This window comes from Leptodactylus fuscus, chromosome 6, assembly GCF_031893055.1.
Source record: "Leptodactylus fuscus isolate aLepFus1 chromosome 6, aLepFus1.hap2, whole genome shotgun sequence".
NCBI lineage: Eukaryota > Metazoa > Chordata > Amphibia > Anura > Leptodactylidae > Leptodactylus > Leptodactylus fuscus.
In genome coordinates, this window is record NC_134270.1 from 81,144,555 (window position 1) to 81,164,920 (window position 20,366).

At 39.7% G+C, this 20,366-nt stretch overlaps 1 protein-coding gene across 6 annotated transcripts in view; it reads right to left on the minus strand.

Moving 5' to 3' along the window:
- The window catches only part of LMTK3 (lemur tyrosine kinase 3), an 88,652-nt gene that overhangs the window by 4,086 nt on the left and 64,200 nt on the right, over positions 1-20,366 (minus strand). For 4 of the 6 annotated variants that reach the window (XM_075280276.1, XM_075280278.1, XM_075280279.1 and 1 more), the window contains exons 8-14: positions 17,756-17,904; positions 14,894-14,978; positions 10,793-10,914; positions 8,714-8,863; positions 4,579-7,610; positions 1,701-2,059; positions 751-862 (exon numbers count right to left, since the gene is read on the minus strand). In XM_075280276.1, coding sequence (XP_075136377.1) covers positions 751-862; positions 1,701-2,059; positions 4,579-7,610; positions 8,714-8,863; positions 10,793-10,914; positions 14,894-14,978; positions 17,756-17,904 — 4,009 coding nt within the window. Of the gene's footprint in view, positions 1-748; positions 863-1,586; positions 2,060-4,578; positions 7,611-8,713; positions 8,864-10,792; positions 10,915-14,893; positions 14,979-17,755; positions 17,905-20,366 lie in introns of those variants that run through there. The other 2 variants (XM_075280277.1, XR_012716999.1) reach the window with 2 other exon arrangements.

Here is a 20,366-nt window from a genome sequence, read left to right on the forward strand (position 1 = left end):
AAAGGGTCAGACATTGACCTACAACTACCTCCAAGGGGTGCTATTAAAATTGCAGCTTTTATCCTTCTGAATGAAAGCTAATGTGCACATTCTTTTGACATATAAGTCTCCCCATACCAACCAAGGAGAAACAGTACCCACTAGACCACCAACTGCCTGATTCCTATTTCTCCTAACACCACCCATCTGGAGAGACAGCTTCATATATATGGTCAGCCAACATTCCTTTAATATGTATGTGCACCTTAAAGGGATTCTCTCACCAAACCAAATTATCCCCTATCTGTGGGATGGGATATCAATTGCAAAGAGAAATGGGAAGGGGGGGGGGGTGGTTCATCCCAGTACGAAAAGAACAGAGGTTGGGAAGGCTTACCCCACTCCATTCTATGGGACTGGTGGAGTTAGTTGAAGCGGAAAGGGTGATGCCTTTTGACCATTGTGCTGTTCAGACTGGGAAGTAAGACACCACCATTCTTGTGTACAGTAGGAATATGCAATTGGCAACTTAGTGCTTTGGTGTGACATCCTCTTTAAGCTTTTTTGTTAATATCAATTAAGATGTTAAGTAGATGATGTTTGGCGATGATATGTGCACAAAAGGACATTATGGGAAGTCTAATGTTTAAAATGTAATCCCTTTGGAAAGGTAAAGAGTTTAGCTAAAGCCTAGAAACTTCTGGGTTATCCATTTTAAATATAATGGCATGGTAACTACATGAATGTCATCGGATAAAGGACGTTGCTTACTGAAACCATCAGTTGATGAAAAGGCATCCAAACTTGACTCTAGTGAAGGATTCTGGGTATTCTGATCGTTTTCTGATGCATTCTGATTACTTAGTTCATTGGTGGGTGTCTCCTAGAAAGAAAGAAAATCATAACAGAATATTTATAACCAAAATACTAAGCCACTTGACTATTATATAAGAAAGTAAACGTAAAGCTGGTAATCTAAAGGTATACACTTTACTCCAATATGTATAAATAAATATCTATAGCAATTTCCATACAAATCTGCACACATAAAAGCAGCAAGTACTTTTCATCAGCGTTTACTTTTTGGCAACTGGGAGAGGCAGTGAAATAAAAATTGTCCATGCCAAAGATGTTATCCAGACATACCACATCTTTAATAGAGTTATTTAAGTACCTTTATGGTTATAACATACTAACTACACTTATAAATAAGAATAGATTTTATTTTATCGTCTAAAGTATTCCCGTTGCTGTTGTAGAAAAACACTCCCACTCCACAACATAATCCGACATTATGACATACATGTGCCCTTATACTACATATGGAAATGGTTGGCCTTACAGGACCACTGGTCTTTTCTACTATAAAGTGCAGCATTTTTTTTTTGATCTGACACATCAGTAAATTAAACTCTGATTTAACACAATTCTCATTATAACGTTTTCCTACAAACTGAAATGTTAACAGTATGTGGTATTGTCTAGGAGTCAGTAGACATTATCATCTTTAGCAAGGAGCATTTAATAACCACCTCTCCTGCCATATTCAGAATGTATAGCTCAAAACGCACAAATACAAATACAGAACAAAGGAGGAGTCTTCTTACCAAGCAATGAAATGCAGCATGAAGATAGGAACAAAAATGACAAAACAAGACATGGTAGTTGTATCATGACTGCATTGTTACAACACTGATTGACTCTCTTAAAATTTATCCTACCTGGTCAAACAAGTAAACTGTTACATCATCAAAAAAGGACACCATTTTCCGCTTTCGATCAAGGTCATCATCCACCTCATCAGCAGATTTTGGTGACTTTAGCAGACTACGGAGGTTACGTCCATCATCCATCTCTGTTACCACAATTGGGACTCCTGTTACCTCTACTTCAGCTTCTGAGCCTGTTCTTTGATGTTCTTGAAGACCAAAACCTTCATCTTCCTCATCTTCATCTTCCTTATTGTAATGCGCATCTCTTTTTTCTTCATCATTGTCCCAGAATGGCTTGCGACTGGTGGAGCTTTGGAATGCTTGAAGGTTTAGTGGTGGAAGAGATAGAGAAAGTCTTGCTACTTTTGCTGCAGGAATGTAATAAATGAAGAAAAGTAATGTAATATAAATGTGACAGTTCTTGCAATAAAATATATTCAGTTTCTGTAATCTGACTTGGAGAGCAAAAAATTTATAAAATATAGATTACTTCTGCCATTAGCTATACAGTTAGCAAATGTAAAATTTAGCAAAATTGTAATATATTTTGTTGTTTCCCTTTTACGCTAGGTGCACACTATTTTCGCCTCGCCATTGTTTTGGTCTATAATCACCGCTTGGTCTTCATGATATCACTTCTTGCCTTATCGTGGGGACAACATGAATGAAAATAACCATCCACATAAATGTTTAGTCTTGAATTCTATATTTACACAATAAGGGTTGAGCCAATCTTGAGATTACAGGATCGTTTTTAAAATCCGATTTCCGATCATTCGAACCTGATCCCGATCCCAATGCAAGTCAATGGGATTTTTTTGATGATTGAAGATGGGATTTTAAAAATGATCCTATTCACTACAAAGCATGGAGTACAAAAATTGATCGCTTTAATTGTCAGACTCCATGCTGTGTAAGGATTTAAAAAAATCCTCTGGCTACTTAGTCCCCCCTGGTGTCCACTTACCTGCACAGAAGCGCTGCTGCTGGTCCGGTCCCCGCTGTTCTCGCTCCTGTTCTCGCCTCACTGCCCCCGCCTCCCAGGTTAGTGTTACAGACCTTGGAAGAAGGCGGGGCTTGTGGCTTAGCAGAGTGTGGGCGGGTACAGGGCGGGGAGACGTAAGTGCTCCCCGCCCAGTACCTGCCCACACTCTCCTAAGCCACAAGCCCCACCTTCTTCCTAGGTCTGTAACACTAACCTGGGAGGCGGGGGCAGCGAGGCGAGAACAGGAGTGAGAATAGGGGGACCGCTTGCAGTTGCACTTGTGTTCTGTCCATAGGGGTCCTCATGCGGACTCTTACGGACAGAACACATCAGCATATGTGAAACAAGCCTTAAGCTACTAGAGATGTTAGCTAGTCTCCCATTAGAATGAATGGACGCAGCCGGCGCGCAGGGGGTTAAGTGGCCGGCTGCATCCATTCATTCCTATGGGGCCTGGCTAACATTATTAGCTTTTCCCACAATGCTTGGCCAGTAGCAAAGCATTGGGGGAAATAACCTCCGACCTCGATCCCACCTAAAAAGATCGGGATCGGAATTCCAATCGTGATCGTGAAATTTACTTGACCGCCGATCGGAATCCGATCTTTTCTACAGTATAACAAGAACATAAACAAAAGAGCAACTCTAAGCTTAGCTCCAGTAACTCAAAGCATGACAATTTAGCACATGATGGTGCTGAAAACAGTTTCATCTATATTACTGCATATTGCTTTACATCAAATCCAGGGGTATACTGCTGTGAATAGGATTTTGGAATGGCTGGATCATTAAACCTTAAAGGAAATGTCTCAAAAAAGAAATTAGCTCCTTTTTAAACCGTGTTTTTATGTTAAACATATTTTTAAGGAAATTTTGAATTAAATAAAAAAAGATGGCAACACATTTCTTTTAAAGCGAATAACTTTAGATTTTCTGCCAGCATTTATGGCATTAATAAATATCGTAACATACTTTATTAATTCATTTTGGCTCTTTTTCTGTGTAACCCTGTGCATCTTTGTTCTTTACCCTGTTTAATGCCAGCTGAAATCTGTGCACTGTTTCTTAAGTGTGAGAAGGAGCGTTATCGGAGATCTTACCTCCCAAACATGGTCAGGCTGTAGAATCAACATCAGGCCAAGGGGAGATCACTCCGCACAGAGAACTAAATGATCCTGAGTCTTTTTTCTTCCTAGTTGCTATGACTCCTAGTATATTTTCTATCTGCTATGCGCTTGTATGTGTTCTTTCTTTAATTATATTATTGTATTATCCATGCTGATGTTTCCCCATGGTGGGACTATTAAAGGATTATTTTATCTCTTATCTTACTGCAGTAAGGCCAGGTAGAGAAGCTAAGACAGGAATAGTATCATATAATAGATAAGACCCTCAGCTTTTATATGACACCAAGATCACAGTTCTTCCTGTATTATTTCAAGATATATTACCAGTTGGAAAAGAGTCAGGGTTAGCATATTTACATGCAGTTTATCTTAATCCTGACTATGTTTCAACTGGTGATATCTCTGGAAATAATACAGATAGACCCTCTGAGAATCTCATCTTTTCTATGACACAGCAACTACTGTTCCAGCTTTTAAAGTACAGGGATAAGGCTGTTTGAAGTGGCCCCATCCAGCCTTAGCTTCTGTACATTGTACAAGATTATGCCCACCTGCACTCCAGTGAGAATCAGGATACAGATTTCACTAGCACTAAAGAAACAGAGAGCAGGGTGTCACAGAAAGGAGCAAAAATGTGTTAATAATTCACTTTATTAATTACCATTTATTAATGTCACTATGCTGCCAGAAAATCAAAACTTGTGTAAAAGTTTAGAGACACGTTAATTCGCCCTTGAACTACAGTATCCCATTCCAATTATCAATATCGCTTTACCTTTTATAGCTTCACTTCCACTATTTGCTGCAGAGCCAATGTCTAAAAAGACTTTTGGTTGATTTTCTGACTGTTCTTCAGTTTGTTCAACAGGTGTCTCATCTGGTTTGTGTACACAGTTTTCAAGGGCTTGTTCTAATGGCAGTTCAACAGAATCTCCATTGTTTCCATTTTCACATTCTTCCTTTACTTCTTCAACACCTTTATTTGTGTGGCTCTCATTATCATTGTTCTCATTTGTCTCATTGTTTATGGTGAGTTCTGAAGGAATACTAACGCCTCCTGAAGATATATCCTCTTCATCTGTGTTAGGTTTGTATACATTGGGGTCATAGCTTTCTGATGACTCTTTGAAGAGAGGTTTATTATTTAATGTTCCTTCAATAACTGCATTTGATCTAGGCTCCATAGACCATAACTTTAAAACAGCTTGGTCTTTTAAGACACAAGAATTCACAGTTCCAGACTCAAAGGTAGACAGTACATTTCTGGTTACGTTTTCTCTCAAGGAGACAAGTAACTGTTCTTTACAAACCTGAACTACAAAACCACTCTCTGGTTGTTTTTTCAGCATGTTGTCACTTGAATTTTTTTGCTCTATAACTGTTTGTGACTTTTCATGTTTCTCTTGCAATTCAACAGTGGTATTGCTTTGGGGAACTGAATTACTTAAATCATCTTCTGAAATTGAATTTATTCCACCATTGCAATTCGAAATTCCATCTTCACTGTCTTGACCTACTTCTTGAATACAATCTGAGTTATGATGTTTTTCCTCTTTATCCACAGCTTCTACGGGCAATTCTACTGGAATTTCCTTTACATTCACACTATTGCCATTATTATCCTTTTTTTTACTTTCATCTTGAGAGTTTTGAATATCCTCAACTGTTGATATAACAACTGATATATCTTCACTGCAAACTCCATTGAGATTTCCACCATCAGGTGTTTGTCGAGCTATTCTATTATGTTTATCAGATTCATTGTCATAGTCAGAAAAATATGCTGAATCTCTATGTGGCGTGGCCAGATTTAATATTCTGAGGGAGCTGTCTTCTTCCATAGGTGTAGCCTGTGGTTCAGAGAAGTCATCTGTAAGAGTCAAGTCACTAGTTGATTCTGATATGGGGGTTAAGGGTAACTTTAAATCTTTAAGACCTGTTTCTTCTTCTTTCACTTCTTTGAAAATGAATTCTGGGGAAAATGTGTTTTCTGTTTCATAGCCACTATCCCCAAACTTTTGTCCAGGGGATGAAAAATGAGATGCTGGGCTGCATACATCGGATGAACTAGTATTGGAGGGAATATCCAGAGAATCAACAGAGTCTAATGTTGCCCTAGAGGAATGTGGTGGTTTTTCTGTTTGCAATGTGCTATGGTTGACTGGGAACCTATTTAGTACATCTGGAGCTATCTCTATTGTCTCCTCTTCAATGCTTTCTGCTAAGGTGGAAAGAGGGGGGATTTCAATTGGAACAATAACACTGCAGTTGGCCATTGAGTTAGAAATTCCAATGAAAGGAGAAGGAGGATGGTTAGAAATACTCTTCTGCAATGATTCATAACTTTTCACTTGACGGTTACGATAGTCTTGAATATCATAACTTTTTACTGCTGCTCCCATTAAAGGGTCATAAAATTCTTGGTGTTCTGCTGCACAAAGACTATCTCCAAAAGGACCAGCATAGAGATCTCCATCACCAAAAGTTCTTGCAGGTATAGAGCATTCTGATAAAGAACCCTGTTCAACTTTCAGAGATGAGTCATCATCCAAACCATAATGGTCTTGATGCATTGCAACATGTGTTGTCCAATCAATTACAACATCTCCCCGTAGCATTGCGCAAGAGCATCTCTGAAGACTACCCATCACCCCTCTACTACAAAGGGGACAAGAAGGCATGTTGCGATGACTGCTGTTGTCTGTGCTGCTACTACTGCTTTCAGTGCTTTGATCTTCCATTAATGATGGTTCACAGTCCCAAGGTGATGCACGATCATCTAAAAACTCTGCCAAGGACTCAGGATCTCCAGCAAGTGTCTCTCCAGCTCCTCTCTCTTCAAGTGTATCTGAATCCCAACTTCTCCTATGATCTTCAATATCTCTGTAAACATTCAAAATGGAATCAGAAGAAAACACATCAGATAGAGAAGGCTCCATCAAGGAAGTCTCCTGTACCTGCCTTGATAAGTCTCTTTCAACTGAGCCACGAAAAGGATTTACATAACGAGGCAATTCTCTTCCTACAGTAATGAAAGGATTATTATTACTGGGAGTCCATCTATCTATAAGTTTAGGAACTTCATGTAAAATCAGGTGAGCAGGAGGATCAGCTGGACTGGTTCTGCCACTCTCAAGTGGGTCCCAGTCTGAAGGAAACAATGGTTCCAGTGGTGAAGATGGGCTTCCAAGTGATATGCGTTGATGGAGCGATCTCGACTCCTGCATGTCATACTTTCTTTCATAGACAGGGCTAGGAGCACAGACAGTACAATCCACACCACTACCTCTGTCTGTATGTTCTTCTAGCCGAATATAATATTCACTGCTTACTGAAGGGCTACGGGCACTGATGACTGGGACAACACTTGGGGTCTCCAAGCTTTGGCGTGAATGTTGATGGCTGGTATCATAGAAAGGGTTAGCAGGGACAGTCAAATTACCATTATTTGGCACATAGTCTTGACACTGAGATGTTGCTTTCCAACGTCCTAATCTGGCTTTCTCCCACATGTATTCAAAGTTGAGACCACGACTGCTCTCAGTTACAGTTAAGATGTCATCCATGTCTGCATGAAAACCATCCCCACCACTAAAGTTATCTAGCAGTGGGAATGCAGAAATCTCATCAGAGTGCCGGAGAGGACCCACTGATGATTTAGTTGGTTTAAGAGCATTCCAGCGCCACTCAAAGCTTTCCTCTGTTTGATTGGAGCATTCATTTAGCAGGTAAGTGAGCTGGAGATGAAGTTCTTCTACTGTGGGTCTTTGTTCAACAGAAAGCCAACAAGATTGCATCACTTCATACCTAAGGACATGAAATTGTTACAAAGTTAGTAGGTTGAAAAAGACGGTTCATCAAGCTCAACTATTTTATATTTACAGTATAAAGTTGATCTAGATGAAGGCAAGTTGCATCTTTCACACGATCATATTCAGTGTACGAGTCAGTGAAAATGACACGGATGACATAGGGTAAAAAATATGCAAATCTATTCTCCAGGATGTAATTAGGAGAACAGTGCACTCTGTACGCCACCCTATAGAGGGCTGCATCCTTAACATCATGAACGACTCAGTTATAAAGTCTTTTAATCATAATGTGGATTTAATTGCCAAATCAGTATTTCTGTCCCAAAAGGAACAGATTTCCAGCTATGGACAGCGCTGTTTCGGCCTATTGGGCCATCCTCAGCATAGCGTAGGGATACTGATTTGGCAGAGTAAGAGACTATAGACCAGGGTCAGGGGACATATGGATTGGTATCCATATGTCATTCGTGCTATTCACCAAAACTTTATGAATGGAATGAGCTGTAAATACGGACAAGTATAAGACCTGCTTTATATTATATGGGCCCATAGAAATGCATACGTGTATACTTTCATCCACAATTGCAGATCAAAAGTACAGTCGTGTGAAGGAGGCCTTTATGGCACAGACCCAACTTTACATAAAGTGGAAAAATCCTTCCTGACACCAGTTTTTAATTTGACAGATGCCTGATTCAATGTTATACATTAATACTAATAGCCCTGTATATTGTGGTTTACAGACTTTTTGCTTGGAAATCGTGGCGTGTCTGGACAGCAGTTTTTACTGTAAGGTGGGCATGGAATTCAATTGTTTGCTAAGGAAGGTAGCAGGGGGGTAGCAAGGGGTTAGATAGAATTCTAGGAGCCCTCACAGTGTCATACATATCAATTTAAGTCAATTTGCACTTATGATTTGTGACAAACCATTTCAGACAAACAAAAATATGTAGTACAAACTAGTGGTCCTGAACAGGTCCTTGAAAGGCTCACTCATCTCTGTTAGATACTATCTTGGAGAAAAACTGTTTGGTCTTGGAGTTTTGCCTACATTCTTACATATACAGTATTTTGAGATATACTCTAGAACACTTTTACCAGTAATCTGAATGGGGCAGCTTGAGTCGTGGTTTGGCCAGCTTCATCTGTTGTTCTTTAATTACAAAAGCTAGGACCTCCTCATCTGATAGGTGGCGATATGGTTGACTTCCAAATTCAAAGAGTTCCCAGATTGTCACTCCTAGAGACCTGTATGGGATTAAAATATATTTGTAACATTTGTTATTCGCTGTATGGAAAAACTGGTCATGTGAAACTATGTTCATTCTTATTTAAAGGGTTTGACTACTTCATACATATATGAATATATATAGGACCTCCTAATAGCTCAGGCAAGAAGATGCTTAAAAGTCATGGTTATTTACACATTTTTCCCAATAAAGCCTAAAACTGAAAAATGAATGACCATCCATGTAATACCTCAAATGGCCTGAGTCTCATTATTAAAGCTTCTCTGCTGTGGCTACAAGAGATGACATCCAGGTGCCTTGATAGGACAATATTTTAAAGGGATTCTATCATTTGAAAATCACATTTTTAAGTAATGCCATATTGGAATAGCCTTTATAAAGACTATTCTACTAATACTTTTCTTCTTCTTGTGCTCCCCGCCATTTCTGAGAAAAATTACTTACTTTCAGATGCAAATTATGCTCAGGGAGTGCCGGGAGCGTTCCCCCTGTGCTCCAAGCACACCAGCATCATTGCCGCTCGTTGTCGTAACTTCTCCTCTGTGTAGCATCCGACGCTGTTCTGCTCGGGATTGAAATCCTGAACATGTACAGTTGGCTCTGCCTGAACCCGACGTGGCAGAGCTGACAGCTCATGCTCCATCGGTCATTGGCTGGCGAAGCATGCGCACGCCATCACTCTGCCTGAACTCAAAGTGGCAGAGCCCACTACGCATCTGCGGGATTTCAATCCCAAACAAACAGCATCAGATATTTTGCAGAGAAGAAGATGCGGAGGAAGTGAATATGCAACAAGGGTCGGTGAGCGGCGATGATGCTGGTGTGCTAGGGGGGAATGCCCTCTGTGCTACCTTGAGCATAATTCGCATATGAAAGTAAACGGAAGAAAGGTATGAGTAGAATAGTCTTTATAAAGGGTATTGCAACATGGCATTACTTAAAAATGTGATTATAAATGATAGAATCCTTTTAGGTTTTTCCTTTATAATCTTAGCAAATTATCTCTGGGTATAATTATATATGAAATTATAAATATTTTTGCTATTCACACAACTAAGTTCAGCTAGAGTTAAAGCTTTGTATACTTTCTCAATAGCTTTATACTTTCAAAATAGATGACATTCAACATAGTTGTTTATGACATATCATTCTACAAAAGACATACATACGGTACTGCAGCAGGAAACATATAGGGGTATTCATACTATAATAGTCCAAACACTAATTTTACAGCTGATCTTAAGGTTGCTCATACACATCAGATTTTGGACTGCTTTCATTTAATGACTATTCCAAACACAAAAACAATAATAAACTTTCTGACAAAACTTTCAACTACCCGAAACACTTGGAAAATAAACAGAGAAAAGTTGGCGAATGCTAATGAAGTGATGGAAACATGAAATGACATAAGCTTTGTGGGTGTATGTTAGTAGCACAAACACATGCCCACTATATAAAAAAAATCCAGCCCAACCAGTTTTTGGTGGCGACCAACTTAAGTTGACAGTTGGTTGTATGGAACCTTTCAGAATCTGCCATGTTAGCAGTCTAAAGTCTGGTGTGTACGGTAAGTTTACCACTTTATTGGTCATTCCATTTATATGCTTCAGTAGTATTCTTTATTTCACTTAAATGCAGGTCAAACCTGGTATTACTGGTGGTTTTATAAAGAGTATGACATAAGATTATCACAAGAAACTCATTATTTGCCAAGTTTCTGTTTCCTCCTTACAACATACAGTAAAAGAGGACAATTCTGGATCTGTCAGAGTTCTAATAAATATGTATGATGTGTTGTCTTAAATAATGCATTTCATCTGCACTTACAATTCTTGAACAATGAACAGATCAGCTGTCTACATAGAAAATAAAAGACAAAATCTAGGGAATAATAAAAGCATTGCGAAGGAATAAGGAAACCTACCAGACATTGCTTTCCTTGCTTTGGTCTACTACTACTAAGTTTCCGTGAACTTCGTCTAAAAGTTCTGGAGCAACCCAGCGCAATGGTATCCAGAGACGATCCGGAGTGATATAATAGTCCTCCTACATGCAAATAAAATATCTGTTACTGTAAACTTATCACAATAGGAGGCACAGCAGGAGAAAATGTTCTTTAGAGAGAACGTTGAGGCAACAAAGGAATATAGAAGAAAGCATTTATTTTACTTTAACAATAACTTTAGCAAATTACTTAGAATTGTCTATGGATCTTTTAATTGTCCTCAAAAGTTTTATGACATAATACTATAAAAAGAGCTGTATAGGCTTAGAAAAAGAAGATTTTATCAGAAACAGTGCATGGCATTACACCACAGCTTCACTGAAGTGAATGGGGATGAGCTGTAATATTATATAAAACCTGCGGACAGGTGTGGTGCTATTTGTATATTAAAGCAGCCATGTTTTTCTAATCCTGGACAACTACTTTTAGGCTAAGGCCTCATATAGCAAGGGAAACCTTTGCAGACTTTCTGTGGAAATCGTTGCAGGAAAAACCTTGATGCAATGCCGCCACGGTTTTTCCTGCAGCGCTTTTTTTGTTGCAGCCCGCTATGAAGCATCTTAGCCATAGGGGGCATTCACACTACCGTTGGTGTCCATCAGCAGTGTCTGTAGCTATTGTCTGTTTCAAAATTTTAGCAATGGACACTATCTGAACCATCAGTAATCCGTTAAAATTTCCAGACCGGCCGTATTTGAGCATTTATCTGAAAACCCCTTCCCCTCCACCAAACCCCTTGTGTGTGATCTTCACATAAATACGGACCAAGTTACCTTTGAATGGGTGGGGTCGGCCACAGCTTTATTACATATATATGGCATATGTATATATATATATATATACAGTCCTATGAAAAAGTTTGGGCACCCCTATTAATCTTAATCATTTTTAGTTCTAAATATTTTGGTGTTTGCAACAGCCATTTCAGTTTGATATATCTAATAACTGATGGACACAGTAATATTTCAGGATTGAAATGAGGTTTATTGTACTAACAGAAAATGCGCAATATGCATTAAACCAAAATTTGACCGGTGCAAAAATAATCGCACCTCAACAGAAAAGTGACATTAATATTTAGTAGATCCTCCTTTTGCAAAGATAACAGCCTCTAGTCGCTTCCTGTAGCTTTTAATCAGTTCCTGGATCCTGGATGAAGGTATTTTGGACCATTTCTTTCTACAAAACAATTCAAGTTCAGTTAAGTTTGATGGTGGCCGAACATGGACAGCCCGCTCTCAAATGATCTGAAAACAAAGATTGTTCAGCATAGTTGTTCAGGGGAAGGATACAAAACGTTGTCTCAGAGATTTAACCTGTCAGTTTCCACTGTGAGGAACATAGTAAGGAAATGGAAGACCACAGGGACAGTTCTTGTTAAGCCCAGAAGTGGCAGGCCAAGAAAAATATCAGAAAGGCAGAGAAGAAGAATGGTGAGAACAGTCAAGGACAATCCACAGACCACCTCCAAAGAGCTGCAGCATCATCTTGCTGCAGATGGTGTCACTGTGCATCGGTCAACTATACAGCGCACTTTGCACAAATAGAAGCTGTATGGGAGAGTGATGAGAAAGAAGCCGTTTCTGCACGTACGCCACAAATAGAGTTGCCTGAGGTATGAAAAAGCACATTTGGACAAGGCAGCTTCATTTTGGAAACAAAAATTGAGTTGTTTGGTTATAAAAAAAGGCGTTATGCATGGCGTCCAAAAAGAAACAGCATTCCAAGAAAAACACATGCTACCCACTGTAAAATTTGGTGGAGGTTCCATCATGCTTTGGGGCTGTGTGGCCAATGCCGGCATCGGGAATCTTGTTAAAGTTGAGGGTCGCATGGATTCCACTCAGTATCAGCAGATTCTTGAGAATAATGTTCAAGAATCAGTGACGAAGTTGAAGTTACGCCGGGGATGGATATTTCAGCAAGACAATGATCCAAAACACCGCTCCAAATCCTCAGGCATTCATGCAGAGGAACAATTACAATGTTCTGGAATGGCCATCCCAGTCCCCAGACCTGAATATCATTGAACATCTGTGGGATGATTTGAAGCGGGCTGTCCATGCTCGGCGACCATCTAACTTAACTGAACTTGAATTGTTTGTCCAAAATACCTTTATCCAGGATCCAGGAACTGATTAAAAGCTACAGGAAGCGACTAGAGGCTGTTATCTTTGCAAAAGGAGGATGTACTAAATATTAATGTCACTTTTCTGTTGAGGTGCCCATACTTTTGCACCGGTCAAATTTTGGTTTAATGCATATTGCGCATTTTCTGTTAGTACAATAAACCTCATTTCAATCCTGAAATATTACTGTGTCCATCAGTTATTAGATATATCAAACTGAAATGGCTGTTGCAAATACCAAAATATTTAGAACTAAAAATCATTAAGATTAATAGGGGTGCCCAAACTTTTTCATAGGACTGTATATATATATATATATATATATATATATATATATATATATATATATATATATCTGACATAAGCAGTAACCCTGTTCCCCTCCTCCTCAGCGAACGTTGTGGTGTGTGCCCCCCGGAGTGCCCCGCCTCCTGGTGGGCACGCGTTGGACTTGTTTCCGGTGGGGCACGTCGCTGGTACTCTTCATCGCTGAGAAAGGGGGCCAAGGTCCTGCTACTATGCCTGCTGTGACAACCATTTAATGCAAATATATATTTACAGCATGTCATTTGCTAACAGAAAGAAAGAAAACAAAACTTTTATCTGCACAGTACATAGTTACATAGTTAATCAGGTTGGATAAGGACATTATTCCCTACAAACGCTACAGTGTTGATCCAGAGGAAGGCGAAAAACCCCGTGATACTGATACGTCAGGGGGAAAATTCCTTCCCGACTCCAAATCTGGCAGTCAGTATGAAAACCCTGGATCAACGTGTCCTTAAAATTCTAGAGTCCATAACCTGTTATATTTTTACTCTTCAAGAAAGGCATCCAAGGCCCTCTTTGAAAAGAGGGGTACAATCATAAATGAAAAGAAATGACTTAGTGGCTTGGCTTAGGGGTGGGTGGGTGGGGAGTTGCTTTGTCAGCGCTGGCAGGGATTCAAAGGAATTTCCCCGCCCAGCGCTGCCCTGCATAATCCTGTGGGTGACCCCGCCCCCCTCCCCGGGCCACCAATTAATGGGAAACCCCCCTTGAGGGGAAGGGCATAGGTCACACGGCCGCTCAATATCCTGCTGGCTTATACAGCCAGCCGGCTTGCATGAATTTCAATAGGATTTTATCTTGTGTTCATTAGTGTCCGTTTGTGTCCATTTACACCCAATCCATCAGAAGTCCATTTTTTCCAGCGAACAAAAAATCCTACATGCAGGACTTTTGTGTCTATTTGAAAAAATGGATTCTTAATGGATGAAAAGTGTCCGTTACTTTTTTAACATTGAGGTTTATGGGCAACGGACCTATAAAAGACAGTAACCGACAGCCATCAGTTACTGTCCATTATTTTGTGTCCTTTTTTCTGTGCATGCTCAGAAAGCAGAAACAAAACAAAAAAAACGGAAAGTATAAAAAAAACAAACACTGACAGTAACTGATGCTAGTGGGCCCGTTTTTTTAATTGATCCATTAAATGGAATATAAGGAATGTTACATATACTTCTGGCTTCTACTTAAAAATTAAAACAAAGAACAACTGCATGAAAACCTACAGTGCCACTTTTCAAAAATAAATAAATCACTAAATCACCCTGAAGACTGCAATCACTACTGATATTTGTGGTCAGACATATAATCCCTCAATCACATATGTGTTTGGTATTCCGTTCGGGGGAGTCCGCATGAGGACCCTCCGGAACGGAATACTGAACGCATTTGCAAACAGTGTGCAGTGAAAGCACACGGACCCCATAGACTATAATAGGGTCCGTGTGCTTGCCGCCATATCTCCGCAAGGAACATGCGGACTCCCTAAACGGACTACCAAACGCAGATGTGAACAAGGGGTAACATTGTATCAGACTGGATGCGCTCATCAAAAACTACTGACCTTATAATTGTTGTGAGAAATGCCATAGTCTCCAATTCTGACAGTAAGGTCAGAGGTCAGAAGACAGTTCCTTAGAGCAAGATCACTGTATAAAGAATAAAACTTAGTCAATTACTTAAAAACTAAATAAAAACTCTTGAAGGGGTATTCTCACAAAAATAACCATATTTAGATTTGTAGACAATTAAAAGTTTAGCAAATATAAATAATTTTAAAAAATTGCAGATTTTAAAGATTGTCTTTAACCATCTTAGTGGTGACAGTCTGTTGCCTTGATCGGTTAGCATTGGAGAGGACCATGAATGCATGAACTTCCTATGTCTGAGACTTGTCAGAATCCCAGCCATTAATTCCTTGCTGTGGCCAGGTTATCATGCAGGGACATTGCATGGATGAAAAGATAGCCTGTCCATGAGGAAATAGGGCTTGGTTTCAGAGCAGCAAATATTCTTGCATACATGGTCATATCCATTGGTAACCAATCAAAACAACAGCCACTGAGATGATTACAAAATGTATTTAAAACTTCAAAATGTTTAATTATGAAATGTTCAACTTATCGATAATTGTCTAGAAATTGAAATATAGTTAAGGTATGTTCATTGTAAACCCCCTTTAGGCCAAGGCCTCACGTACTGGTCGCAGCCAAAAAGCACTGTGGGAAAAACTGTGATGGAAACACATTGTGATTTTTCCCGCAGCACTTTTCACAGAAAGTTTATAACAATTTATGCAACAATTTTTCCTCTGTGGACTTTCTGCTTTATTTATACCTATACACAAATTGCAGTTTTCAAAATGTGAAATGTTCTGCTTATCTGACAGATAGTCATTAGAAATGAGCGAATATACTCGATCGAATACCTCTGCTGCCTAGTTCTCGTTGCAAAAACACTTCCGGGGCTTCACATTTTTACCGCCCCTCCCACCTTCCCTGGCGCCGGGAGCTATGCAATGGAGGTATTCGATCGAGTATATTCGCTCATCTCTAATAGTTATACCACCAAAATATATTAATAAATATTAATAAATATCATCTACCATATCTCTGCTTTACATTGGTATTGTCTACAAATGTAAATATATTTATTTGTGGGAAAATCCTCTTTAATAATATAAGCATAATTCATGGTGAGTCAAAGGAAAACATGTATCGGTACTTGTATGTCAGGGGCTGTACATTGGAACTGCTCACTGTGGGTAGAAATGATTTAGTAACACAGCAACGTACCTAAAGTCAGGTTCTTCTTCATGTTGTGCAAATTCCTAACTTGCAATATGAAAATTATTATATAGTTGAAGAGGACCTTTCATCAGATTGGACACAGGCAGTTCTATATACTGCTGGAAAGCTGACAGTGCACTGAATTCAGTGCACTATCGGCTTTCCCGATCTGTGCCCTGGGTAAAGCGCTATCGGTCCCGGTACCATAGCTCTTTACAGTCAGAAGGGCATTCCTGACACTCTGTTAGGAACGTCCTTCTGCCCAGCAGCGCCTATCGCGCTGTAGAGTGTGAGCGGGGAGGAACGCCCCCTCCCTCTGCTCACAGTGCTCGTCCACAGATGAGTATTATCAGGAGAGGAGGAGGCGTTCCTCCCCGCTCACACTGTGCAGCGCGATAGGCGCTGCTGGGCAGAAGGACGTTCCTGACAGAGTGTCAGGAACGCCCTTCTGACTGTAAAGCGCTACGGTACCAGGACCAAAAGCTCTTTACCCAGGGCACAGATCGGGAAAGCCGATAGTGCGCTGAATTCAGTGCACTGTCGGCTTTCCAGCAGTATATAAAACTGCCTGTGCCCAATCTGATGAAAGGTCCTCTTTAAAGAAGATCTTTCACCACCTCCACTATTTCAGACTCCTTGTACCCTTCAATACACACAGCTCCCTGAGCCTCTGATTCTAGCAAAGTTGAATTTTTTTCTTACCCTCATCATTCCTGAACGATCACCTAAAGGACCGCCCACCTGACAGCAGAATGTATCACTGTGAATGAATGTATGACAGGGAATGGTAGGGGGTAAATAAAAATTCCAACTGCTGTAGAATCAGTGGAGCTGCCTGTTTAAGGGGTCATTCACACGGAGTAACGCCGGGCGTGTATTACAGCCGTACACGCCAGCGTTACGGCAGACTGCCGAACACTTCCCATTCACTTCAATGGGAGCGCTCATAAACGCCTCTGTTACGAGCACTCCCATTGAAGTGAATGGGAAGTGTTCGGCAGTCTGCCGTAACGCCGGCGTGTACGGCTGTAATACATGCCTGGCGTTACTCCGTGTGAATGACCCCTAATAGGGTGCAGGGTGAGTCGGAGATGGTGGGGGTGATGAAAGATCCTCATTAAATAATTGTCATAAACTCAGTCCGGGCATAGAAAGTAGAGTAATATTTCTGAACAGAGTATGTCAGACGTACTGTATAGTGGGTCCAAAACAAAGAGGTGCAAACCTTTATATTCCATTCCTGGTTTTGGAATAAAAATACTGAGAAGAATATAGCCATGTGAACATGCCCTTATGGGATCCATGGGACACAATGACCACCAATTACTAAAAGCACTGGTAATCTGAACCAAACTTCTCTATAATTTGATTAAAGTGTGAATGTGAACCAATGCCTTAGTTATAGAAGCTAGGTATTGTAAACAACTAACAATATTCACTGTCTTCTTCTCTAAATGCAGTAACCTGACAAAGTCAGTACACAGTGACCTGAGCCATCTGCTTCTGGTTCCCTACACTGTGTAGCTCCAGCACCCATGTCAGCTGATACCAGTAAAGTAAGGGTGTCAAATGTCTAAGCCCACCTATCTGATACTGATTAGGGATAGGTCATCTAAAGGCTCTGGAATATACTGTACCTGTGTATGTAATTGTTTTTATGGAGGTGCATAAGTCCAAGGGCTATCTCATATGCCATTCTCTGCAGGGTTGTCAGATCACATGTTAACAGGTCAGGGGTCATTCCATCTGCCTTCCGTTGTGCTCTGAGATACCTTTTCAAATCTCCCTGCAAAAATATGTCAGTGTCAATGTCTGTCAAATTGAAATGTCTGGCACAAAGCTTTGCATAATAATGCAGAATCTGTAAATAGATATCATGTGCAGATATTCCTTGATGCATCAGAAATACATTGAATGGATGTCTGATGTCACCTTCCATTAAATAGAACCTATAAACAAAATATGGCCAATAATATAGCATAATAAATCCAGTGAAAAATAAGGACATATACTAATGAAAGAAACACTCACAGGAAAGTATATAAATATACAGTGCCTTTGTATTAGATCTCTGGTTGGTGCCTATAATAGTTAAATATATATAGCTGATATGAGAATTATACTCCCTTGGTCGGGTGTGTTCTCCTTCTGTACTCTGTATGCATCCTCTTTTTACGCTTAACTTTTGCTTGTTTCCAATATGATTATTCGTTATTACTATTAGATAAGCTTTTATTATTTATTGCATAATGATTACGTTATCATCGTTTGCATCATGATCCTTATGCTATTAGGATATTTCTAAGGGGGTGTTCACACTACTGTTGACCGTCAGCAGTGTCGGTAGCTATTGTCCTTTATAAGATTTTAGCAACGGACCCTAGCTGAATCATCAGAAATTCATTAAAATATCCATTCATTTCAATGGGATTTTATCTTGTGTCCGTTAGGTTCCATTAGTGTCTGTTTACACCCAATCTGTCAGAAGTCCGTTTTTTTCCAGAGGACAAAAAAATCCTACATACAGGACTGTTCTGTCCGCTTGAAAAAATGGACGGCAAGAGTCCGTTATTTTTTTTAACATTGAAGTCTACTGTCAACGGACTTATAACGGACAGTAACTGATAGCCATCATTTACTGTCCGTTATTTTGTGTCTGTTTTTTCTGGCCATGCTCAATAAGCAGAAAAAAAACGGACAGTGTAAAGAACGGACACAAACTGACAGTAACTGACACTAATGATGCTAGCGTGTCCGTTTTTTTAATTGATCCATTAAATGGATCAGTTAAAAAACAGACACATTAACATCAGTTAGTGTCTGTTAATGTCTGTTATGAAAGGTGTTTTTTTTTTTTTTTTTAACCAATAATGGAATTCAACGGTAGTATGAACCCTTCCTAATAGTTCTATGGGTTTTCTATTCTGTGACCCTTCAGGGTTTGCTCCTTCTGTGGTTCATGTCTCCTGTCTTATTTATTGTGTATATGGTTTTAATAAGATTTGAATAATGATATTATATATTTTATACTATTCATGTGAGTGTTTCTTTGATTAGTATATGTGTCCTTTAAATAGGACAACTCTGTGACAAAACATATGTCTAAATTCTGAGGGCTGACTCTGAGAAGTAATCCCTAATAATAATAATAATAATAATAATAATAATAGACACAATTGGTATCTTATAATCACAGTTCTATGCCGCCATTGGTAATGGTGTCTTCTTATGTGACAAAGGGTCCTTTGGGACTCCATCAGGCACCATAACTACTGCAACCTCTGCATATCCTATGAATATGCCCCTAAACCTATCCAGATGAAAACAGGTCTATATAATCCTAATTAGTCCTGTAATTACTATAGTACACCAAAATTGTCAGTGTTCTCCACCACCTCTAGTATTCTAGGGATGATTTCTATAATGGCCATTTCAAACACAGCCGCTGCCTGGCCATTATTCACTGCCATGTGAATAAAGGTCATCTGTGTACTTTTACAGACACACACGGCTGTTTTTCACAGACATTAGGTCCATGAAAAAACATCATGACTGTATGCATAGGGCCTTAGGGCTTATTCACATGACTGTGAAAACCGTCATAGTTTTGCAGTTTCAGCTGTGAATCTTGGTCCGTGTGTAGGCGGAATTGTAGAGGGACTCCGACCAATAAACTGCTGTTTCTCAAGTAAGTTAGAATGAACTGTACAGTCTTATTTACACAACAATGAAAAATGGACGTGTGACTGACTTCACAAGTTAGTTTTGAGAAGACATTATATCCAATATGTCTATTCAGTTATCTATTTTTTGACGGTCCGTTTTTCACAGCCATCAAAAATCTGACATGCGCTATCTTTGACTGTCAAAATGGAAACTGATGGTGCCATGTGAATAGACCCATTGAAATTCATGGCTTTCAAAAACAGCCGTTGCATAGATATTACTCAGTGTCATGTGAATAAGTGCTGTCTGTGCACTTGCATGAACAGACATAGCCATATTTCACAGACATTAGGGGTGTGAAAAACAGCCTGATCATGTGCAAAGGCCTACACTATGTGATCAAAAGTATCCAGACACCCCAAAAAAACATACGTTTTTCATATTAGGTGCATTGTACTGCCAGGTACTCCACATGAGCGACCTCAGTAGACATTAGACATCGTGAGCGAGCAGAATGGGGCGCTCCGCGGAACTCATGGACTTCAAACCTGGTCAGGTGATTGAGTGCCACACATCATGCAA